The sequence below is a fragment of the Apis mellifera genome, linkage group LG12, assembly GCF_003254395.2.
Source record: "Apis mellifera strain DH4 linkage group LG12, Amel_HAv3.1, whole genome shotgun sequence".
Taxonomy (NCBI): domain Eukaryota; kingdom Metazoa; phylum Arthropoda; class Insecta; order Hymenoptera; family Apidae; genus Apis; species Apis mellifera.
Window position 1 is genome coordinate 6185135 of NC_037649.1, and position 26139 is coordinate 6211273.

Sequence of the window (26139 nt, forward strand, 5' to 3'; positions counted from 1 at the left end):
AATGTAGCAATTTAAGGATTGCAAACCTGTGATATCTATTCGCGTCTTACTCGAAAACGATGCAATCTTGGTAATAGAGTAAATTCTTTTCGGTCGACATGGAGCGTCGCTGTGAGGTTTGTAGGTGAATCGATGAATTCTCTTTTAGGTATCACCCGGGGAATAAAAATCTAGGGAATCGATCGAGACACGATCTAACATATTTCTGTCGGAAGAAACGAACCAACGGTTGCGTGAATTCGAACGAGCGATTCCTCGTTGAATGAATTGGAGCAGCGTATCATTTTTATACCCGTTTGATTTCGCCGATGTATTTATCGAAACCGCGGCGAATAAAGCACAGTTAAAATTGTCCACGACGATCCTTTAAATGAAGCGTAAAAACTCTCGTGATTCGGAATTGTCGTTTTAAATATTTTCACAAAGGTAATATATTCCTTTATTAAGCAAGGAATGATGACCGTGCAATAATATATTCGAATTCTGTTTCAGGCGATTTCAGAGAATTGAATAGAAGAATTGAATTAAATCTTATTTTCGTTATTAATTATTTATTTCATTGATAAAAAAGCAATTTAAGTTGGAAGATGAACAATTTTGGAAATTACATAATTTTAACGCTTTCGATGTAATTCCGTTTTCGATTACTACGTAATGGTTTAAAAGTAATCGAGAATTTATACATATCCGTGAATCTCGATTTATTTAAACGCGTGCAATCAAATCAAATCATCGCGCAAAAGTCGTTCTCCGTATAATCCTATCATCGTTTTAATCAATCGGTTAACCAGCCTCTCTCGGTTAATAACTAATGATCCGTGGGCAATTTAAGTGGATAAGCATAAAACGCGCTCGCCACTCATCCGGCTAATCTCCATGAAAATGGCGAAACGGAATGGTCCTTGGTTCAAAGTTCCTTAAAGTGGTGTGAAATGCGCTCTCGGAACTCGGCAGACATTTCGCGGAAAGAATACAAGTCGGCCTGTGACACGAACACGGTTCAACGACTGATCCAAACTCTGTTAATCCTCTTAGCTTTAAAGGGGGGGCTTAATCCGGTAAAATCGTTACGAAGTTTGTCGAGGCCACGAATTTGAAGAGATGAGCGCGTGAGATATGACGGCCTCCGTGGATTCTGCGTTTCCATTCCGAGGAACAATTTTTTTCATCGATCCTCTTTCATCGATCTTCGTCTTCTCGTTTGATTCAGCTTTTTGGAATTACTTTTCGTGATTTTCTTTTTTTACTCTTTTAATTTCACCATTTCGTTTTTCGCCCGCGACATCGGATATTTGAACATTGGCGGACTTTGTATTATTCGCGGAAGTTTCGTTGGCCGAACGAAAGTGTCGATAGTTTGAAGATTGCCACGTAAAGTTTATTTCACGGTCCAGCTGTTTTCTGGGGAATAGAAAAAGAAGGAAAAAAAAAGAGAGGGAGATAAAAAGGGGAGGACATGCTGGCAGACGCGATTCCAGGTAAAGCTGCAACGATCTGATATTTTTTTCTTTTTTTTTTTTTACGCGCGCGCAATTTTGGAACCATTCCAGCCTCTATTTTTTTCCTTCCGCTCGAGGAATCGTGTTACGCGTGTTTGCATGCAGCGAGGATATTTGCTGATTTTCGGCCAAAGATTCCTTCGATTTCATGAATCGTGTAGACGTTCGTGGAAAAAAAATATTTCTAATTTCAATGCTCGTTGCTTGTTATGATACCACGTAAAACTTTTTTTATCAGTCGTCTAATCAACCACGCCAGGCTGATTTACATATAATCAATTACAAAAAAGTTATGCGACTGATAAGTTATCAAACTAATGGAACTGTTTAAATATGTAGAACATAGTGAGTTATATAAGAATTTTAGGAAGCGAAAAAGGAAGCTTTAAAAATTTTATTATTTTTAATTTTGTATCTCGCCGAGTATAATCACGATTCAACTCTCATTCGAAATCAAGATTTTCAATTTTTTCGTGGATATAGAAATACGTAGCCTCCTTCGCGTGATTATTTCGCCGATAAAAGATTGACCGTGCACGCAAGGTTAAGTGTAAAATGACGAACTCTCGTTAAGTGTCATTGTTCGTGCGTGGAGCTCGATTCCGAACGTCGGATTATTCAGGTATTATTGAAAGCACGATCGAGTCGATCGAGTGAATATGAATTGGCAATAGGATTGCACTTTGCACGCCAACGATTTACGATTGCTTCGATTTTCTATGGATACGACAGTGTGTGTTCATCGTGATCTAAAAAATTCTTAGAAAACTTTCCTCCCAGATATCTTTACAAGGATCTTTCTTCCAGCCTTCCAATCAAATATTCCATGTCTCAAACATTTGAGACAAATCATGTCTCGTTCTTTCTTGTAAAGTACAATGTATTATAGTGTTATACAATACTGTTTCTTGTAAGCAAGAAATAAGAAATAGTATTCCTTTTTAATTTTCTTCTTTTTTAAATTAAGAGAAAGATATTATGTATTGCTCAATGTATTATAGCATATTCGAAGAATAAGAAATTAGTGGGCTACTTAATCCAAAAGAAAAATGATATTCCCTCGCGAATTTTTTTTCCACTCTAAATAATATTTATTCCGCTCCCGAGTCATTTAATTTAAGGCAAATCGATATGTTCAGTGGTTTAATTAACACACTCTTTTATGAATAAGTTGGTATTCTTTTCGAGTTATTATTGTACTCGATTTAATCCTTATATTGTTACACTTATTTATTATTATTATTTCATATGAGAGTACTATACATAAAGTGTAACAATATTATAACCCTTTTATAAAAACACGGATTACAGGAAATAATTACAGGATATAGAAAATAATTGTCACCTTTTTTTTTTTTTTTAAATTTTCCCATGATCATCGTGTGATTATTTCTAATTCCCATTCTATCGTGCCGGCGACAAATTCGGGCGAAGTGTGAAAAATAAATATCGTTTTGCTCTCCCTCGGGGGGGGGGGAGAAGAAAAAAGAAAAGCGGCAAAATCATACACCATTCCGTTGGAAAAGCATTAAATGGATCTCGAGTGGTAAGCTCCGCGAAAAACCTTTGTAAATGACAGATCACCTAAATTCCTCTTCTCTTTGTGGCCCGTTACATCAATGGGACGCGCACACAATCTCGCGTTGACAACGCGGTGAAAAATTTTCTCCCTCTCGATGCCAAGAGGCGAAGATCGATGCGGTTTTAGGGAAACGTGTTTCCCGGCGTTGCCAGAAGCCCGGTGAAAAAAAAAATGGTCTCGTTTGAGGTAATAGACCGTGTGGAATGCGACGCAAGTAAGATACACGTGGTTGGCATCGGGATCATATTAATTAGACGATGATATCGCAAATTGAAATTCAATAGTCGTGTAGCGGGTAGAGTCGGGCATCGTCCAGGGTTGTATCAACTTTCACGAGAACAAGTATTCAAGTATTGTCGATCCGGAAGAACGATGACACACAACTGCAAATTCTTAAGTTAAGTTACATCGATGAAAGTTGACGAAAAACTGTGCAAATTTTTCCAATTTTTTTTTTTTCAAGTTTCTCTTTATAATATTAAAATAATTCGTCGATCCTTTCTTATCTTATTATGGAAAGTAGGGTAATTTTAAAAAATTTATGCGGTTTCTTTGCCACGAAATGACTGAGTTAAATAGCTAGAGGATTAATAATCTTGTAGAATATAACGATCATTAAAAAATAATTTGCGAACTAAAGGTTGAGAAGCAGCGAACTATATTCAAATAATTGATTTTTCGATAAAAATTATATGTGATATAGTTTCTCGAAAAAATATTTCAACGTGTATTTCTTTCTTTATTCATGTCACGGTGAAACAGGGATTATGATTGGAAAACATATCTGAAAAACTATTAAGTTTCGAGACTTCGTATCGTATAAATAACTTTACAGTTACTTTTTATTTCAATTTATTCCAATTAAAAATTGTGAATTTAATCAACAGAATGAATTCTTCAACAAAATGAATTCTCCTCGTTTCTCAATAAATGTTACACAGTCGTTACGCGATCATTTCCCTTTCGAATTGCAGATAGACATAGTTGCGGATAACATCGACACGCGATCATTGCAATTTCAAGTACCGTGACACGTTCGAAAACTTGGGAATCCCCCTTGAAGTTCGCTTCAAGTCTCGTAAAAAGGTGAAATTCAATCGGATTACGGTTGATGACTCGATCGAAAGTGTATCGCATCTTTAATCTGAGGATAAATTCGCTATCATCCCACGATCCGCCCACGAAAGTCGCCACGATATATCGCTCGAAATTTGTCACTATGATCGCGACTTGGCGACGTGGAAATTTGTTGGTATCTCGATCCGCCATGATCGACCGGATAATTTCGCGGTAACTCCGCGACCCGATGATTTCTTGACATCGTAATTTCTACGAAAGTTGCACGGTATCGTATATAATATCATAATTCGAAAGTTGCTGTGTGTGTATCGTAAGTCGCCGGTAAAATTCGCTAATGCCGCGCTCTCACGATCCGGAAGCTTTACCCGGCTTCGTAATTTCGTCGAAATTGCACGTGAACTTTCGTCATGATCCTTACGAGAGATTTTATCTTGGTATCGATCAGTGACTCTTCTTAGAATTAATTAAAGTAAGTATGATTCTTTGGCTATTAAAAGGAATCGTATATTAAATTAATGATGTTTCATTTCTTAAAAGAAATTGATGTCGATACATTTACTGTACAATTCTCATGTGTATTTTAAAGATAATTTTTTCGCTCTTCCCTTTTTATGCGTATCACAAACGTGAAAATTCGCTGAGGAGATTTCCTCTCCTGATCGAATCTAATTTTTTTTTTCGATGAGTAAAAACGATCTTCCATCCTCTTTGTCACATACATCCACTGATTTATGACTATACCAGGGATTTATATATCCGAATTCGTGTCCGTGGGCGATAAAATCCATTCCTGGAAATAATCTATAAAGAGTTTGCTCTCGGTAAAATTCAATCTTTTGTATTTCTGTACACTTTCGATCCTTGAGATTTTGATTACAATGTAACGTTTCCGCGGTTAATCATGGTTCCTTTTTGCCCTTGATTCATTAAGCTAACGATGTTATGCATATTAATACGAGATCGATACCCGAAGCAAATTCTATCCCCTTATCGTAAAATGAATGTTAATGAGCAAGGTATTTACATACGTGGTACGCATGTGGTATCTCCTCATTTTGTTTCGTTTCAAATCTAATTAGCTCGCACACGTAATACCCCACTTTTCGAACGCGTGATTTAGATGATTTTTTATCCGCACGTAGGAAAAAGACTGACTAGCCTCGCGTGGAATGCGTATATTACGGTGATACGAAAGAGTTGTTAGAAAGTATGATTCATTATTGAAAACATATATATATATATTAAATTGCGTTACGTCAATGAAGCATTTTCAATGCTTCGCTACGCTGTTTCGTTGCACTGTTCACCGGTGAAAAAAAAAAAAAAATGTATTAATAAGCAAAGTAATTTTGTTTTAACGATCACGTTACGGTGTATCCTTGAAACGCGGATTAAACAAATTACGCGATACATTCTACGAATTAGGTTATGCATTCCGTAATTATTATACGTCCGGCTTAATTGAATATTAGAGTGTAACGAGGTACATAGTGAATAAAAATTGCCCTCTACGTCGACTTTTTAAATTATAATTTGAAAAAATACGAATTTGATTAATGATTTGTTTCATATTTTTTTATCGAAAGTAATACTTTTCGATGTAATAATAAAATTTTGGAGTAAAAGTTTCTCTCGAAGTTAATACACAGAAACAGAGGGAAACGTGAACGCAAAAAGTATTAACAAGTAAAAAAGAAAGGATATATTTTATGTAGAATTTGGTTTTATTTGAAAATTTTTCCGCAATTTTTGTTTAGAGAAGACTGTCTGCGATGTTCGCGAAAATACGTGGAAATATTTTTCTCAAAAATCGTATCTCACAGGAATTTTCATTGTTTTCAAAACAGTTAAATATTTTGCACCTGATTCACGCTGATAAATGTCTGCTTTAAAGTCAAAAATCGCGGTAAATGTATTTTTTAAAAGAACGCGATTCTAACAAGTGTTGACTACGTCTCGATGCAATATTGTTGTTCATTCTTCGTCGGTTAAATAAACTTTTAAATCCTTGTTTTTAACTTCGACCAATCTTTTTCTTTTCGTTTCTTAAAATAAAACTTCTTTTGCACAAATATTTTACATACTTAAAAAGAATACTAAACGGAATGAAAAGAAAAAAAATAAGATTTTTAACCTTCCAATTATTAAATCATAAAATGATTCTTTATTTTTACTTACTTAATTCTTTTGGAAAAGATTAATTTTATATCCCTCATCGTTGTAATCAGATTCGTTTAAACGTATTATCAATTTTTCAATTTTATCAAAACGACAAGAATTCGAATTGATTACGTCAATTATCCATCGAAGATGTAATAGAATGCAACGACTCGATCCTCACCCCTTGCTCAACCGCGCCATTACTTCGATTCCTCTCTCGTCCATCATCCACTGGATGGCTTCGTCCAAGAAGACATTATAAATTTTCTCACCGACCGCTAACTTCCAACTAATTATCATCGATTTCGCAAAGCATAATGGAGCATAAATCATCTCGAATTCCTCGTGTTGCACCCGTATATACATAACGGTGAGGAGGATTTTTTTTTTTTTTACGGCGGAAGAGGGTGGCTCGCGAGCGGAGTGCGAGTGGCCGTCTCGAGAGCGATAAAAATAAAAATTTCACACACGTACCTACTGCTGTACGCGAGGCGTGCGCGCATAGGCAGGTTCATCGGTCGCAGCTGTATGAGAGAAGCCGTAATGCGAAACCGGTAAGATTTTACGACCGGTTTCCGCGGCCCGTAACCAGCACACCCACATGTGAACCTAGGGCGATAAATACGATTGTTTATTTGGCCTGGGTGCATCGATTTATCTGCGTAGCGTGGCGGAAAGTCGATCCAGCTAAAAAGAAACGACGAGGAATCGGTCGAAAAGCAGCAATATACGAGGGCACCGTATAAATTTCGATTTTAACACTGGTCCTTAACCCGATCACGCTTTTAGCCAGGCTTTCCAGTATTTCACACTCTGTTCCTCGTCCAAGTAACGATCGAATAAATATCGGATATTCGTTCCTTGATTACGTTTTCAATAATTCAATCTCTTCCTTTTTTTTTTTTTTTTTTCTTTGGTTCGGGATAATTTTCTTTAATGGCGAGGTAACGAATTAGATTCCTTCGTGTATTTGTTTGGATTTCTTTATCATTGTTGTTTTCAAAAGTTTATTCATCTTCTTTCGGTATGTATCTTTCTCAAATTTTTTGAAATTCTATTTTTTATCTTCGTAATTCTGATATATTTGATTTATTTTCAGATTTTTGTCGATGATATTAAGCTTCATTGAATAAGAAGGATGGATCGATTTTCCGATTTTAAAGGCGGACAGAAATAAAAGTCACGAAGACTTATTGAATGTTTTAATGTCGGTCGACATGATAGTTACGAGAGAAGATATTTATACACTTGCATTTCTGAATTTATTTATAATATAATATAATCGCTTTTTTAAAAATTAAATTCTGTGCAGGTAAGGTAATGAATAACTCAAAGCTCGGACAGGAATCCTGAAACGTAAATATGTATGGAATTTTGCAGAAAGAGAATAAAATATTTGGATAGTAGAGTAGATGTTGGAACGAAATTGCATTTACATAAATCAGAGTTATCTAATTCGGATGTAACTCGTTACATAATGCAAATATCCTGAGAGGTTTCGCTTTCGAGATAAAATCAGCTTTTTTTTTAAATCGAATTTTTCGATACAAATGTACTCGATCTCCCAATGAATTTGATGATCAAATACACAAGGAGCACGGCGAGAATCGATCATTGTTGAATTTTGGATCACGCGATAAAACAATCTTTTCGATTGTGAAGTTCATTCTTAATTATCGTCCCCGCACTGTGATACAATTTTATCATTAAACGCCAGCTAAATTCTTTTGACTATCTTTGAATCCCTCTGAAGAAATCATCTTTTTCTCTGACCATAAATTATTCCATTTACCAGGATAATTTTCCATCCTGTTCTTTATCCTCGCTTTCAAATTTTGAAAGGAAAAATTATTTTTCTCCATTCACAACATCTTAGATGTTGTTGAACATCTCTTTCATCATATTAATGATGAAATTCCTACATGTACAGTTTCTAAAATTATTAAAATTTCTCGTACAAAACAAGTTTGGTAATAAAATTTGGGTCAGCAGAGATTGTTACATTAATTGCAAAACAACTGTAATTATATTGCAGTTTCTTTCGTTTTGCAGGGAAAAAAAAAACCTCTCGGATAAATATTTTTCACGTTCGTATAAATAGAACGTAATTTTCGACGTTGAAAAACTTGAACGTATACCATTGCTGGCCAATCCTATTCCCTCGACCGAAAAACCGAAGCATGTCGCCGGAAGATTTAGCGATTTCAAACAATCGAGATAATTATAAGTGCAAACACGTGCAGTAGTAGTAGTAGTAGTAGTAATCTTTTGGAGATATTTATCCAAGGACCCCGCGGTGATTTGTCTCCACGATGGCGTTGGAAATCGTTTCGTATACACATAAGCCTTGGAAATATTGACCGAGTTCCTTGCACTTTCTACACGAAAACCAGCCAATATTCCGACCTCGTTCGCGAATACGTGGCTGATGATTATGAAACTCTTGATAACGACGGGATTAGTCAAGGCGCGGTTGAAATACGTGAAATACTCGCGGCGAGTTGCCGCGACGTTTGCTAATATCCCCGACCGAGTGTGTGTATATATGATTCATTAGAGACGTCTCGATGTCTCAATTTCCGAAACGAGAGGTAGAAATTCTTATCCTCTCTTCTCTTGGCAAATATTACTCCAAGATTATCCGAATTATACATGGAATTAACGACGGGATATATTAAGTGGATTTCTTTTAAGCGGGTTACAAGTTGATATAGTTTCGAACATTTGGAGAATATTTTATAACTTTGAGGGCAGATCAAACTCTTGTTAAGACAATATTCAAGAAAAATTTAACGTTAAGCGTTAATCAATACTCTTAGAGAGTTGAAAAGATGCTGTGTTCTGCTACATTCTTCGCAACCGAGAAGATTTCTTTCGAAATTTACAAAAGGAAATCTATATATAATTACTTCTATCATATATAAAAAGAAACGAAACACGAATATTATAAACTTTTGATCGAAGCATTGTGTCCAGCATTGAACTTCATCTTATCCGATCACAGAAGTTCAAACGTGGCGTTTAAATAAATCGCACGGCCGATATCCCAGCCTCTTCCAGAGCCGATCCCACGTACAAATTATGAGGGGAAAAAAATCGGACGGATAACAAGGTTCCCGTGTGAAATCCGTCCACCGCTCGTTTCTTCTGGGAAAGCTTACAAAGTCGGACATTAATGGCGTTAATCGTCCCACCTATTGCCTTGACGTGACCTTACTTACTTACGGCTGTCGAACGCTTCCTGCTTGTCCAGGGCACGCGAGCGCTACCCGATCAATTCCCACGATGCTTTCACTCCGATCTAATACGTCATTATCGGCGATCGTGATAAGCGATACGGGCCGTTGGATGGACGAGAGTCGGTCGACAACCGACTCGGGAAAAGAGCAACGGTGCTCGAGCAAAGTGCGGCCAGGAGCTTGTGCACGCGTCTCGGATATCGAGAGAGAGAGAGAGAGAGAGGCGGAGAGACGTGATTTTCATCATGGCGAAACGAATTTTTTCCACGCGCTCCGCCGCCGAGTTGATCGACAGTCGAGTCGTCCTCCGCTGAAGGATCACGAGTCAGCGACAGAAGTTCATCGATTTATTCTACTTTCTACGTAGTTCCCGGCCTGACTCTCGGCTGATCTCTTCTCGTGGACTGGGAGTGGTTTCGGATCAAACCTGTCGGGTTAGAAACGGCAGACGTGCCTTCCTTCCTTCCTTCTTAAGCTCGAGAAGACGTTTGTTGCAATATCGGTGACGAGCGAGTTTCTAATTTAACGGATGAAACGAGCAAGTTTCTAGTACTTGTATTCGATGCGTAACAATCTCGGATTATTTAACTTTTTATGAATTTCTAATACTTGATAGATTTTTGGAGATTCGTGATTTCTCCAATATCTGAATTTCCTAATTCCTGAATTTTATCCGAGTATATCCTGATGAAGTATGCGAAGTGTAATTTCAATGTTCAACAGCGATGTTGAAGCAGAACGTATAATATAATGGTCAAATCAAATCCGCGGTAGTTTCCAGATGCTACGTATAAATCCACTGTATGACATATTCACTTCCTCGTGTGAACTCTGGAAAGTGAGGTGTGAGGAAAGGAACGAGCATTAAAGAGCATCCTCGTAGAAAGCATCGGCGATAACGAGTTTATAAATCAAACAGGAATTTCACCGATGGAACACGAGCAACGAACAACAACGTTTGATACGTTGATTTGGCCCAACGATCGGCAGCGAGCAATAGTATCTCCAAGGTTCGATCCATAGATCATCCGCTCGTTATAGATCATTGTCGGCCGCAATACGGCCGGCATCTCCGAAGGACGATTATCGGCAGGCGAACGTGTAAATCACACGCGGAGAGACGTTCAACCGGGCGTAATTTATTACCCGCTACACCTTTGCCACGATGACAACACTTGCCCTATGATAATTTATCGAGAGATCTAATCGCTCGCTCAACCCCTCAACTCCCCCTCCATTTTTGCCCCCCGTTCGATGTGAAAGCCGCGAGCGACCGATGTCAAAGGTCCCGCGTGAACGTGAATCACCGTGGAATCTGTACCGCGAGGCCAATTCCTGGTCATCCTACCTTTGATCTCTCGTACTCTGAGGCTCTCTCTTGTTCATCTGTCAACTGTCATATCTCCTACGTATATAAAACTTAATTTGATTTCAGCAATAACAAAGGAGGATCCTGGCAGCGTGGGCAGAATTCCCAAAGGTCGAGCCCCAGCCCCAGTCGACTACACCACACGCAGGAAGCAGCCACGCCTCACACAGCTCCTGTTTCCGTGAGTATTCCAATCCCTGCCGGAAATTGAAATCGTTTTTTTTTCTCTTCTCTCTCTTTTTCTTTTTTCTTTTAATTATGATAAATTCCCGGTCGATGATACTTACAGGTCAATCCCGATTACTGGGATCAGATTGATATCAACATTCGATCTATTTTCCGTTCCCTTGTGGATGTTTTCAAAAAAGAAAAAAGAAAAGGAAAAAGAAAAAATAGAGAGAGAAATGCTTAGAGAAGGTAGAATGCTTTCGAATGTTTTAAACATTCGAAGATCAGCCACATTTTCTTACTTCTTTTATAAGTTTCGTGGCCGATTCACCGACAGCCTCTCGCAACTTTCTTTCCCAGGAGAACTTCCCGAGCGGTTCTCTTGAACTTTTTACCCGTCTTATATCGTCTCGTTGCTCGATCGATAAAACGTTTTCTACCGTTCCCCTGTTTCCCAGAAAATTATCACTGATTTGCCGAATCGTTCTTTCACGGTATAACGTTATAATATTATACGAGCCTCGTTTACCATAGGGAGAAATCGTTCGATATTAATCGACTAATATTTTTTTCATTTCTTCCATTTCAGAGATTTTAACAGTTTCTTTTTTTTTTTTTTATTTTTAATGTAACGACACCTATTAATTAATTTACACATTAATTTGTTATTTAAGAAAAAGATATATTTGTTGATTGGAAAAAATGAAAATTAGCGATCACATTTCCGTAATTCGCGGATCGGACGAGGGAAAATAACTTCAGATCCCCAGTTTATTATATTATCGCGTTACAAATTCTTCTGGGTCGATGAAATACTGACGACATATAGCGTTACAACGATCCCAATTAATACCACGCTCAGACGTGATAAATTACCGGACTAGGAGCTGCTCTGTTCCCGATTCTCTTGTACAATCGTCGCGGATAAATCCGCGAACTTACAACAATGCGACAGTTAGCCCGGATAAAACGTCCCAGAGTTTAATTAAGCTGACCCGAATCACCAACGGCTAGACCTCTGTTGCTAAGTTTATCCAAGAAACTCAGGAAGAAAGACAGTTCCTGGAACCGCTTTTATAACGTTTCATAGCTTTTCGGTGCTAAAAGCGTTTGCTTGCAGTTTCTGGAAAGGATCAGCCCCTTAGCGGGGAATGTATCTTAATCCTAATTCTTAAAACTTCCAACGACACGAAATGAAAATAGCGTGTAACTATTCCAGAAGATGTCGCGCGTTAAATATTTAAAAACAAACGCACGAGATAACTTAATTATCTCGTGGATAATTGGAATAAACCTGTTATAGATATATAGAATATTTGAATAATCCTGATGATAATCATTCGTTAAATTTTCATAGGATTTAAATTTGAGAGAAAAAACGATAGACAAAAATAGATGAAAAAGATAATATCATAGAATAATTCCATCCAATGATATTTTGAATTTTGATAAGAGAATTTGAGAAAAAAATATTTCAAAGAAAGGTAAATAATAATAATAAATAATAAAATAAATATTTCATTCGCGGCCACGAAATTTCATACTAACCTACATTTTTTATCGTAAATTAATTTATCCAGCCCCGCAATCTCGTACATAAGGGGGAAAAAAAAAAACATTTTCTTTTTTTCTTATCATCTCTCAGAGGCAGAAAAGGCCAACCATAAATCACTTTTATAAAAACGCCCTCTCCCTTATGTTTCCCCCTTCTCCAAGGGGGTATCTATCAAAAACGCCGCAACTTATCGAGCCCCCTCTTGTCCCTTCGTTTCTTCCCTCCAACCAATTTAACCTTTCCACGGACGAAAGTTTGGCGCGCGTCACATTCCGGGCAACGCTTCAAAAATCGATCATATAGCGGCACGTGACTTATTGTCATCCGGAAATTCGCGTTGTAAAATCGCGCCACGACTTTGCGTTATATTCGTATCCGCGTTTTCCATAAACTTGTCAGATTTCTCGGAATCCCGTTGGCCGTTTCCGATTTGTTTCCGGTTTGGGAAAGGGAGGATCGAGATCCCCGTTTTTCTCTCGAGTCGCGAGACGCTCGCATTCCACGTTCGTGCCACGGGATCGTGGAATTCCCTCGCGGAGATGCAAATTTTAAACGCGTTATCGTAAACCCGTGACGTGACTTCCTGTTTGAAATGCCGAGCATCTGACACGGTGTGTGCCATCCGTTTCCACCTATCTCGAGGTAATTTGAAACGATTACGCAGCATCGAGGTGGATACGACTTTATTATCGACCGCCTTGGGCGACGATCGAAGCGTGTCGAAAAGCTTTCCATATCTTTTAATCGCGGGAGAAATCGAATCGTTGGAATTGAAAGTGGATGGAAAGATGGTTTTTTGAACTTTTTATCTGGGAGGCTGGGATAGACCAAGTCTCCATTTTCTTTAAAATTCAATCATGCATTTGTTAAAATATTCCTAGGGCATCTTCTGAAAGAAAAGGTTGATGTTAGGAGGAATGATAAGATGGATGTTGAAAGAGGAGATAATTTGCTAATAAGCTTTTATCCGAGAAAGGGATTGGATTAAATCTTGATTGTGAAAGAGTAATGTGGAAATAGTAAGAAAAAAGAAATTCGAGTTTAAATTGTATCATCGTCTTTGAGAGGAGGGGTTGATATTCCTGTTAATTCCAAGCAATCGACATTTATGGAGGGAAATTGCAAGGTGAATATGCGGTAGAACAGGAAAGTGATTCTGGGAAATTAAGATAATCGTTAAGATAATCAGGCAGAATCCGCGAATTCGAGTTTACAATGTCGATGTCCATTTAATTGTCAGTTAAACGCTTGTCCCTTGTTGACAATGATCCGTGCATAAGCGTTATAGATACAGTCGATTCGACGCGACATTGTTACCAGCAACGTTAACGAACAGGTATGCCTGTTCTGTCCGTGTGAATGATGCGTGTCGTAGGAAGCAACGATACGCTGCACACCGTGTATTCAAACGCAATAATGCAATCGATATGTATTAACACGCTCTAATTCTAACGTTGGTTTGTAATTGAAGGAGTAATGAAATTCTGTCGGCTTGTCTCGCGATTCTTTTGATATCGAATTTTTCCTTTCTCTTTTCTTAATTAATAGAACCGGCCGTTTTATTGCCCAACGGCAATACGCGTATGTATACGCGTTAAATGCATTAAAAAAAAAAAAAAGTGAAAATAATTGAAGAGATACGTGATTCAAGTGATTTTATCATCGACTAAGTTATCTAATATACTAAAAGCTCCAATCCTGTTATACGAAATGATTCTAGGAACTGGGACGAGCAGTGGCTTTTTCCTAAGCACGGAATAGAATAGGAAAAGTTGGTCATGGAAATGGTGCAAGATTTTAACAAGATTTATCCCTCTACGATATTTCTCTCTGCAACTTTGAATTGCACTTTAAATCATCTTCGTTTTTTATTAATTTTTTAATTTCGATAATTCTCGTCATTTGAAAAAAATAATAGAGGGTGGAGAGGGGAGAAGAAAAATTAATAATAATTTCTTCGTTAACAATTTCCATTCGACGAATATTTAATATGGATATAAAGTAATGAAATAGATACGAATGGATTAATAAAAGTAAACATTAATATTATGGTGTCGGGAATACGGGGAATATTCGAAGTCTTATATACACGTATATGTAAACAACACGTATATTCACGCCGCGTATATTTAGTTTGAGACGTCGAACGCGGCAACCATTATTCATCCGACCGTTCTATCATTCACTTCGATGGAGGAAATTACGAATCGCGTGTCTAGCTGATCGAACGTCTGACGTCTATCCTTGAAAATAATTTCTCGGCTTTACCTTTTCCGCCGCTATTTCGCGATTTCTTCTCGATTGATGTTTAATTAACGAACTTGCAAAACTATCGACGTCAAATATCTCCGACAATTTTTATAGTCCATAAGTCAATCGTCGGTTAATATTTCTTTGCGCATTTTTAAACCTTCAATTTTAAATTCAATAGATTATTCAAAGGATACAAAAGAAACGTTTTATTTTTACATTTTTATTTTCTATTATTTTAAATAACAAAAGGGAAGGAAAAAAAAAAGAATGAAAAGATAATCGAATTCGATTCAATGGACAAACAAGCACGCATTGATTGGTTTGTACACTTGTTAAATCAGAATTTCTTCCGGCAGGATAACTCAACCGAATGCCTAATCGAGCAGAGATCAGAATTCACGGGGATCGTTCCACGCCACCGAAATCGTACACGAATGAATAATTGGGCGGTGACCTCGGTAACTTCCAATTATCGATTTGCCGGGCATGTTAGGAATCTAACACCAGGAACATGCAAATGCTCTTTCGGATCGATGTTAATTAACCGAGTGAAAAATTCTGTCAAGTCCGGATATATAACCTGCCGAATGATTTTCGACCGACGGACCGATTGCAAACCGATTTCGATTATTGGATCGAAAGGAGGAAAGGAGGCGAGAGAGAAAGAGAGAATCGACATTTGATCGTTTTAAGCATCGAAAGTGAAACGAATTAGGGGCATTGTTTCGATTGAAATAGAATACGAAATTAATGGATAATTTGGTACCTGTTTAACCGCAATCTGTGAGATATTTGTCAATATTTGATATCGTATCGCAGAGTGACAATTTGTCAGCTTTAATTGATATTTATTGCGACAAAAGTAGCGCTCTAAATTTGTACCATGGATCGAATGACGAAGGTATGACTGTCGATCATTTATTTATTTATTACAAAATATAAAAATCTTTACACACATAGAGTATATAATACATTAATGCCTTTAATTGACGTTAATAAATAATTTGGAACTCGGCCCATGCGAAATTCAACCAAAAAATTTTTAAATATCTTTAAACTCGGAATATTTCAATTTTCAATCACCATCGATAAACTTCCCCATCAAAAATTTATCGTTCCCCAAAGTAACAAAACGGCAGGGAATATAAATTCAAATTTTGGTCAGTGGTTCTGTCCATGATTTTGAATCGTGGCGTACCGCAACAGAAGCAAACACTGTCAATACATATTTTCCGGGTGGCGGAATCGTTTTGTGCCCGAATTTGGCCAGGTTGAATGTATATAAATTTGAATTTGAATGGCCGCTCGTGACGGTGGTATCGAGACAAAAGCTAATATTTTCACGAGGAGGAGAGGGCCATTCCGTTCTTTTCTTTTGCCGCGCTCGATCGAATCGCTTTCAATTCGAAATCGTACGAATCGATCGAACTTTTCTTTCTCGTTTCTTATTTCGACACGCGAAAGCCACGTTCGAAGAAACGTTCGAGCACTGACACAAAGCGGTTCGATAGCATCGAACTTCTCGCGTCGACCTTAATTAAAAGTTTTAATTAAAGGTTAGCACGAACGGTTGCACGGTCTATGCATATTCAACGCTGTAAAACATTTTTCCCACCTATCTGGTTCTCCGATATTTCTTTAACCTGGCTGGCTATTTAATAGTATTTTGAAAGGTTTATCCTTGGTGTTACGTGTCATCTTAATTGGAAAATTTTTCGATTTTCGATTTCAATTTGATATGATCGACAGTCTTGTCAAATAGAATCGTTTGGAATTTTAATCGCGCGGTGGTTTCTTCGACGTATCACGTATAATTTTATTCAACTATTCTTGTTATGCAAATTTGAACAAGATAGTTGTTTATTATTATTAGTTACTTATTATTACATTTAGCCTCAAAAACCTGGCTTGTTTTTCATTATAAGCGACAACTTTTTTTCGAATATTACACCTAGGACGAACTACTTCACCGATGACCTGAATAGCTCGATCTTGGTTCATCTAGCAATCCAATTAACCGACTTTTCTCCTCTGTGCAATTTTCAGAACTGGGACTCTCTCTTTCTCTCTCTCTCTCTTGTATACCTCTGTTTTGTACTCGCCTTCTCTAAAAATATCAGAAATTATTAACAAAAAGCTCATCAACCTACATAATTTATCCTCGAACAAGTATATCGTAAATGAGATATACGTACGAATCAGGAGATGAGAAGAGAATTCGTTGGACATGGAAAAGGAAAAGTGTGGAGAGTGATAGGCGGCGAATGATGGAAAAAAAAGCGAATCACGTGTGGAAAAGGCAATAAAGGGAAGCAGAATCGAGTGCAGCAAGGACTGTTTGTAATTAAGAGTGGGGGACAATGGCATCGAGATATTTCGGTGTGGGTGAATTCTTTCGCAGCCAACAATACTCGTACTCTGAACGAGTCAAGTGACTTCTCGACCTCCCTTCGGTATAAAAACGCGAGAGTGGACTGAAATGTGGTCCGAGCTCGTTTAAAAAACAGGAAGGTGGATACGCATCGATCGATGTGCCGAAATATTCGAGTAATTCCACGAAGTGGGAACGATTGGGCGGCCCTATTTTCATTTTTCCATTATGTTTAACGCGAGAATCTTTCCGAATGGTGTAAACCAAGTTTTGTCGAGATCGTAGGCGGAGAAAAGGAAAAATATTGAATGCTTGTTCCGAATAAAAGGATGAAAGAATAATAATTTTAAATTTACCCGTGAGAAACACGTTTTATCGTTTCATGGGCAAAGGTAATATTATTTTCAGTGATAATACAAGAGAATGAAAGTTCTCCCGTCGATATATTTCTATCAAGTGTATATTTTTTTTTAATAGAAAAATGTGGAATGAGAACAGGGTAGAAAGTATATCCTTCGTTGTGTGTGAATCGCTTCCGAATCGAACTCGAACAGTCACGACCGACAGCTTTTCTATGTGTACTACGTGTGGGTATGTGTATATATATAGCAAATAGACGTCAGAAAGAGCAATGCTACATGGATTTCACTGGGGTACATGTACTACATAGATTCGGCATACAATGCTATCCTGAAAAATTGGATAATATTAAAGGTGAACTTTCGTTCGAAAAAAATTACTCGAATGAAACATTTTAACTTTTAATAGTTTTAAACGTAAAATTAATTAATTATTTATTATTTCGCTTGGCATTAATCGTTATATAACGTATAAAATTTATATATTTATTCCAGAGTTTGCGTGTTATTTATGGAAAAAAGAAAGCGCGATAAAAATCACGTTCTCTACGTTTTAATTTTATAATCTGGATTTAATCTGCAGAGTATGCACCGTATCGTTAAACGTTTTTAGAAACTTTCTTCCCACGCGTTATCGTGTATTCGGACATTTTGAGGTATCGATATACGCTAAACTAGATTTTCTTTTCACCATCTCGCGAGGCAATAATTAGATAACACGTTCGTGACGTGTACGAATATTTCATTCGAAATACAGATAACAAGGAATAAAATTTCGTCTCGAATACAAATGATCGTTAATTAGCAAAACATCATATCCGACGAGGAGACGATCGTAGATATGATCAAGCTTTGTGGCACCGTGCCATTTTCACCATCCCCCTTTCATTTCCAAATTTCCATCGAGAAATCGCCTCGAAATCGTTGCGACACGCAAATTTTCATTCGTGCGTTAATGGAGACACACTCTGTCGATCTAAATGTTCATTTGACAACGTTAAATTTCGCCAATAATATTTCACGAGATTCCTCTATATTTCGATACTTTGCATTTATATCATAAATATTTGCAATATATATACAGTTTCACTAATTTAAAGTTATTTCGAAACTAAAAAATGGAGATATTTTAGAAAATTCCAAGTTTTCTATTATATTTCAACGCTTACAATCTTATCGATTACATCACTTTTTCTTTTTTATTATTATATCATACATAATTATATCACATGATGGATACGTCATTAATTTAAAAAAAATATTTCAAATTTTTCAGAAAACGATAACAATTATTACAATTAAGAGATGTACACAATTCGCGATCACGATCGAATCTCCAATACAAGAAAACCACTTTCTACACCACGATTCCAAAGCGGGGATCGCCCATCGAATCCGTATATACTCCGTATATTTAACGTCATTATCTCGTCCGCACAATACGATCCATTATGAATCGCATCCTATTATTCATTCTGAAGAAGAAGAAGAACTTAACAATCCCGTGGCCGGAACGTGAATGGGAGGCATAGTGACCCAGTGTATCGGCGTAACATCGGGCTTACGAAATAATTCACTAAACCAAAGTACACGTTAGGCGTCTAATATAGTCTCGGAGTCTCGATCTCTCGATAAGCCTTCGATACAGATAGGAGCGATCGGGAGCGCTCGTGCGTGTCGAATCATGGGAATAGATCGACGCCCGACCAACTTTCCAACGCGCGTTAGGTTATCACAAGGGTTATATTTGGCATCTATCGTGTGTTTGGTGGCAAGAGAGAGAGAGAGAGAGAGAAAGAGGAGAGATGCAATTATGCGTCGGCAACGTGTAAAATGAAATTTCGATTATGTTTCAGCCGCTCCACGATCAACGTTCGAACGCGTATTCTGGAAAGGATAGGAGACGGATTCCTGGGCTGAGCAAGGCGCAGAGGCGTATCAAAGCGTCGAGCACGCCTGCGCTTTTGGATCGTGATGTGGAAAGGTGAGTGGTTATTTTTGAAATCGGTTTTTATAATCCATTCCTGGGGGAGCTGTTCCCCGACTGAATTTTATCGGCGAGCTTTGGATCGTGTCGAATGATAGTCTCTCGAATCTTCATTCTCGTTCTTACAGTCTCTACGTGATCCTTCCGATGTAGTTTATCGTTGGCAAGTTTTTCGGGTCGAGATATGTTTAGGATTATATCTTCTTTTCTTCTTTAGAATATTCGCTGTATCTTCCATTATTGTTTTCTGTTATATTTCGTAGAAGACGTAGTATTAACAAGATGTTTGTTATAAATTTAGAAATGATCTTTAGAAATTGTGTATCTAGGATTATTCCTTTCCCTTTGGAATGATTTATCATCTCTCGTGATCATTCTTCTAAAAATATAGCTTTTTCAAAATTTAGTCGTCCATCAGTGGGAAAAATAGGAAAACGTAAATTGTAATATTTCACTCGAACTAGGTGGACATTTCAAAATTCTGCTGGGCGCTGCTTTCATTTCATTTTCTGTCATCTTGTCTCGCGTGTACAGCTGGTGTGCGGCAGATAAGGTATGAAACCTGTCCGTTTCATGCCTGGTAGGCTCAAATAGGGAGATTTCCCTATTTTAGGAAGTTGTGTTTGCCTTGGACGAAAAATATTGGACGTCTATCTGCAAATATTGGAGAAGCTTTACAAACTTGGCTCCCTCGGTTATAAATACAATAAACGGCAAATTTATATATTTTTAATAAAGACTCGTTTGAGAAGCTAGGCAACAATTTCCGTAACGTAACGTAATATAATCTTGTACGTAACATAATGCGATATAATGAACGAACTCAGTGTAAATTACTATTATAAATCTCAGGGGGCAAACAAGTAGAGATACTTGACTGAAAATTAAGAGAACAATGCGAGAGTGACCTTATAAAAACTAGGTAAAAAGAATCGAGTGTCGCTTTTCAAAAGACGGTCATTATTATTAGGTAACCAAGATAGTTTTGTCGTTCTTTTTGTGGTCGGAAAATAAGATCTCTTAGAAGATTAATATTAATTTCTGTTTAAAAATATAATTATATAAATTATTTTCACAATATTTATTATTAATCATCGATGCATACATTTGGATAATAGATATTACAGAAGAAATATATAATTCTAGATATAGAAACATAAAATTCATAGTTGTTTGTACATCTAGTTTTTTAAATATATCATAAAAGTGATTACAGAACTTCCTGGTTACTTGACAATTCTAACGATTTATCAAAGAAAGGAATTATAAATACTAGTATAATTATTTATTACTTTTTATCGTAAAGAAAAAGAATGTAATCTAACCTGTATAAATCAAAATTGAATGAGCAGCAATTTCCACTTTGCTGTGTTATCGATATCGTGGAGAGGTAAAAATAGTTTAAAAAAAAAAAAAGAAAGAAAGAAAAAAAAACAGTTGATCGAAGAGCGAGGTATAGATCAAAGGTGATGGATTGATCCAGATTCGTTTGAAGTGGCTCGTCTCTTGCTTTCCAACCTTCCATCGTGACCTCTTGATCCCCTCGGTGTGTCTCGCAGTCGGGGTTGTTTGCCGAGGCAAGAATAAAGACGTTACTTCGAATGACCCTGCTAGGTTCCATCGACTTTGTACCTGGACGAACATTCATCCAGTCGTTGCTCTAATTACCAGTTGAATAGAAAATGTCTCGCGACATCCTCTTTAGTTTTCACGGAAGCGTACATTTGCTTCCGGTCTGTTTCATCCCAAAACAAGCCCCGTTAATATTTCACGAGTGACTCTCTCGGGCAAATCAACCGAAGTAATAGCGATACTTTTTCATTTTGTCTGCTGGTAATGATTGATTGGAAGGAAATTCAATTAATCTTTTTTTTTTTTTTTTTTTTTTTTGAATTTTCTTTCAAAGATTCTTTCTATTCAAATATTTGATATCGATCATTTATTTAAATAATTCTCCACTACTGATCTTCGAGATTAAATCGATAATACCAAATAATAATGATTCAACAATTGAATTCGATAATTGGAAGAATTGATAATAATATTTAAATTGCAATCCAGTGCAAATTTTAGATGCAAGTGTTTTACTTAGAAAGTAATAACATCTTGTTAATTTTCTTCCCGCCTGTGTTAAAATTTGTAAGAAAAATGTTTTCTAAAATATTCTTTCTGTTATTAGTTCAATTAGAAAGTCTTGAATGGTGGAAACGGGTCATAGTTTTATCGAAGCGATAACAATTTAGTGGAACGTTAATTTTCTTCGCTTCGAAAGTTTTCACAACTTGGAATCCCTCCTCCCAACAATGAGTCGCAGTTGGGTATTATTCTAATTTGAAGTTTTGGAGAACGGTAAGTTCTCCATTCATGACTTGGCCAAGTCACTTCGCTTCCACTTGCGCTCCGTTTAACACCACGAACTGAACTTCACTCGCATTCGCGTTTGTATTCACTCGTTTTGTATTTAAAATTCTAGATTCCAAAAGATAACGGGATGAATCCGAAAGAGAAGAAGAAACGTTATTTCGTGGCGAGATTTAATTAAAATTTTTTTTTTTTTTTTTTCTTTAACTTTGGACTAAATTTCGTTCTTTAATTGTAAAAGTTAATATTTTCGAGTTTGATTTTTTCAGATTTGATCTGAAACCAGAAAGCGAAGAATTTACATTTTTTAGTTTAAATTTCATTTCCAAATTAAATATTTAAATGGGCGGAATTTTAATTTAAAAAAATTCAAATTTATATGCGTTTCTAAAGATACTTTTATTTAAGAATTATTTAAAATTTGCATTTTAAATTCGTAATATTCAACGGGAACACGAGGAAGAATACCTGTGGTGTCTTTTAAGATCGTTTAAGGAAGAATATTACGTCTTAATATTCTTTGACTTTAGTCCATGGCTCTGCTGTCCATTAACAAAAGAAACTTACTCTCATCTTTCACGAACATGGAAAACTTTCTTCTCTCTATTAATCATATAAAAAGACAGCACATTTTTTTCCGTGTTAACGTTTCTCTTGATTTTCGCAATTCATTGTAAAAAAAAAAAAAATATATAAGGATACAAGCAAATTTTCATATCAATTATACGATGATAATTTTATAATTTAAAAATTTATTCTAGAGAAAAAAAAAGAACAAGCAATGTGTTACAATTTAGATGGATTAGTTAAATTATTTTCGAAAGATCAAAAGGATCGAGGAGAAACTTATAGTATGATCGATGAATTAATGATCGGTTTTCTGGTGAAAACAGTGCCAGAAGAGATCGAAACTCCTACGTAAGCACAAAAGTTGAGTACGTGCCACCCACGTGTACTAGATTTGAACGTAGACCGATAAAAAGAAGAATTATCGTGTGTTCGTGCCACGTGTCTAGCTGCATAAAAGTAACAAAATGGAAGAAATGACAGAAGAGATTGCCGAGAAACCGGTAGGAACATCGTGAAAAGTAATAATGCCGGGGACGTGACTCCTCGTTTTCAACCTCTAACGATATTTTTACAAATATTCATGGAACCTTTTTCGAAAATGTTAATGCATACCTTGCACAATTGGAATAATATTACGAGAGATAAATGGGAAGTATTTTTTAATAAATGAAAAGAGTAAAATAATATTCGAGATATATCCTTTCGTTATTTCTATATTTTCATTCTTCCATTTTCCTTTTTTCATTATTTCAATGATGAACGAATTTTAAAAAATAACAAAAAACTTTACGATCTATATAACCATCTTCTCAATTCAACAATTATATTATTTAATTTGTTATATAATTTATTACTCGTACATAATAATTATCTTATATATCACGATTTCAACGATATTTGCAATCGAAAAAAAAAAAAGAAAAGAAAAAGAGAGAGAGAAAACTGTCGTCTTTTGGAATTCTTTTAAAGTCGCAAAGAGCGAAAAACGGATACATCGCGGATCGACACGATTTCTTTGAAACTCCGGAAACACAGGAAGATTGCGGTTCCACCGATTTCGTGGAGTCATGAACGTTGAAAGGGTTGAAAAAGAAGATAGAGGGCAAAAAAAAAAAAAAAAAAAAAGAAAGAAGTGCATAGAGGACACGGAGAACGACAACGGAGATTAACAGAATCCTCAAAGAGTCGATTTGTGCACCGTGTCAAATTTGTAGGAGGTGGTGTGCGCGTCCACGATGGGAAAGAGAGTAGAGAAAAATTCCTCCGATTAAAAGGAGAACGAGAATGGACCACTGTCACTACAATGGATAAATGGTACCTTTTGTGGAGACCGACGGCTCTTCTTAGGCCGCTCTTCTCTTTCTCTCTCTCTCTCTCTCTCTCTCTCTCTCTCTCTCTCTCTCTCTCTCTTTCTTATCCGCCCACGACCTGCCCTCCGTAATCGAGAGAAGAGGACAGAGGGAACGAGGGTGGCACGAAGCGAAAGGAGAAGACGAGAGGGAGAAAAAAAAGGCAGCGTGCAAAAGGTGGGAGAACGAGCAACCCCTCATGCCGGTTTATACCTGAAGCGACCCTCGAAATCTGTTCTCGGAAGAGTTCACGAGGTGCACACGGGCACACAAGCACATCCTGCACGTGTACACACACCAGTGCACGTGGGACACACGTGAGACTGGATTTGTGTGGCTGTCGGAGCCTTCAGTCGGCTGCGGCTCGTCGTTCAATGCGCTTCCTTCTGGAGTGGTTTCGACCGATTTTCTTGTTTTCGGGAGTGGCCTTTCCATTTCGCGTGATTCCTCGAACCAGTGTCGCGTTCAAATTGATGTTTTTAAGGAGAAAAATTTGAACTCTCGTACGATTTCTCACTCGATTGGTTAAGAAACGATCGAAGAAGAAATGAATTGTGAGGATAGTGAACGTAGTTTTCTTTCACGTAGTTGAGTGTATGGAATTTTTTCCAACTATTCTTTTTTCGAACGTTTATTATTATTTATGGAAATTGTAATGTTTGTTTCGTAATTTCGTGAAAAAAAAAAAAGAAGAAGAAGAGGATCACGAAGGAACATGTGTGCGTGTACACACGTGATTATGCTGATCAACAAGTGACGGTTCCTGGTTGGAAGCGGTGGGCTAATATCGTAAAATAAAAATTCTAGTATACAGGAAGGACGATTTCCGTGAATATTTTAATACCAGGGATTGTATAGGCCTACGAACGCGGCACGACGGACGTGCACACGCATATGGTGGTGGTTTGGTGTATACCGGTCGAAGATTTCAGTCGCCTGTAGACCATCACTCGACGCATTTCCTGTCTAAAAGTGGTTGCAAGTGGTTCTTCGTGCGTCGAATAATCTCGAGTATTTTATTATCTAGTGTCGGATCGTATAAATGGAATGAACTGTGAATGAAAGAACCTTTCTCTTCTCTCTTTTTATTTTTTTTCTTTTTTTTATTTCTGTTTCGAGGTAGTGCTAAATCGGAGACAAGTTTTTCTCGATCCTTCGAGAAACGAAATCCTCACCGGGATAATTAATCGTTTCGCAAGGATATTTCACGTTTAAAATGTTTTCGAGTGAAGCGAAAAATGTTCGCTCCTTCGTCGTGTTGAAAAGTTTGTAGAAGTAAACGTAACAGAACGAGAAGCGGACGAAGCGTAAAATGTAACTGGAGCAAGAAGTAATGAAACACGTCGGATAAACATTAATCTGGAAGAGGAAAAAAAATCGATCAAAATCGTCTCGATGATGTGGTACGTCGTGACTTTGCACTATTTTTCTCATTAATTTGGCCGAGAAAATCGAGTAAAAACGTAAAAATATTGTTTAAAAAAAAAAATGATTCTAACTACTATAACTGTTAATTTATCATTTTTGCATTGTCAGCGTAAAAAAACGAAAAAATATTTTTACGTGTAATTAACTCATGAAGGACAAGTAATGAGTCAGAAATTTCATTATCTCGAAAAAAAAATGTTCGCAATATAAAGCATATTTAGTTATCTCATTTATTGCTAAAAAAGAAAAAAATACTTGCAAAATTTATGTTTCCTTTGAAACCAATTGATCTCGTTGCAAACAGGAACCATTTATCTCTTACCACGCTAAGAGAAAGATATTTTAAAAACAAACTCGAGAATCTGGCTCGATTATATCGCGATTTGAATCAATAACTCTTCAATAATAACACCTTCGAATAAATCACTCTTACGAATATCGTTTCACCCAATCAACAGTTTCACTTAAGACCGTATCAACGATATTGATTATTTCAAATCAAAAAGATCGTAATCTCTCTACGTGAAATTATTTTCTATTCTCGCGGAATTTTTCCATACTTTGAAATGAACGATACGTTCCCCGTTGCTCTTTAAACAAACACCGATCGTACGTTTTTTTTTTTTTTTTTTAAGAAATCTACTACGAATTACATTCCACCTCGAAAATGAATATAATCACGCTTAGAGAGATTCTTCAATTAAATATTAAACGACTCGTCGTGAATAATTTCGAAATTTTTCGAAAGCCAGAAACTTCTCAAAGAGACGACACTTTCAAGAGAAGACATCTCGTTTCCATTATGCAAC

At 36.8% G+C, this 26139-nt stretch overlaps 1 protein-coding gene across 6 annotated transcripts in view; it reads left to right on the forward strand.

The window, feature by feature from the left end:
- Nucleotides 1-26139, forward strand: part of LOC409108 — a 135995-nt gene that overhangs the window by 99161 nt on the left and 10695 nt on the right. For all 6 annotated transcript variants that reach the window (XM_026444406.1, XM_026444407.1, XM_006562235.3 and 3 more), the window contains 2 exons: nucleotides 10996-11110; nucleotides 19492-19619. In XM_026444406.1, coding sequence (XP_026300191.1) covers nucleotides 10996-11110; nucleotides 19492-19619 — 243 coding nt within the window. The remainder of the gene's footprint in view (nucleotides 1-10995; nucleotides 11111-19491; nucleotides 19620-26139) is intronic.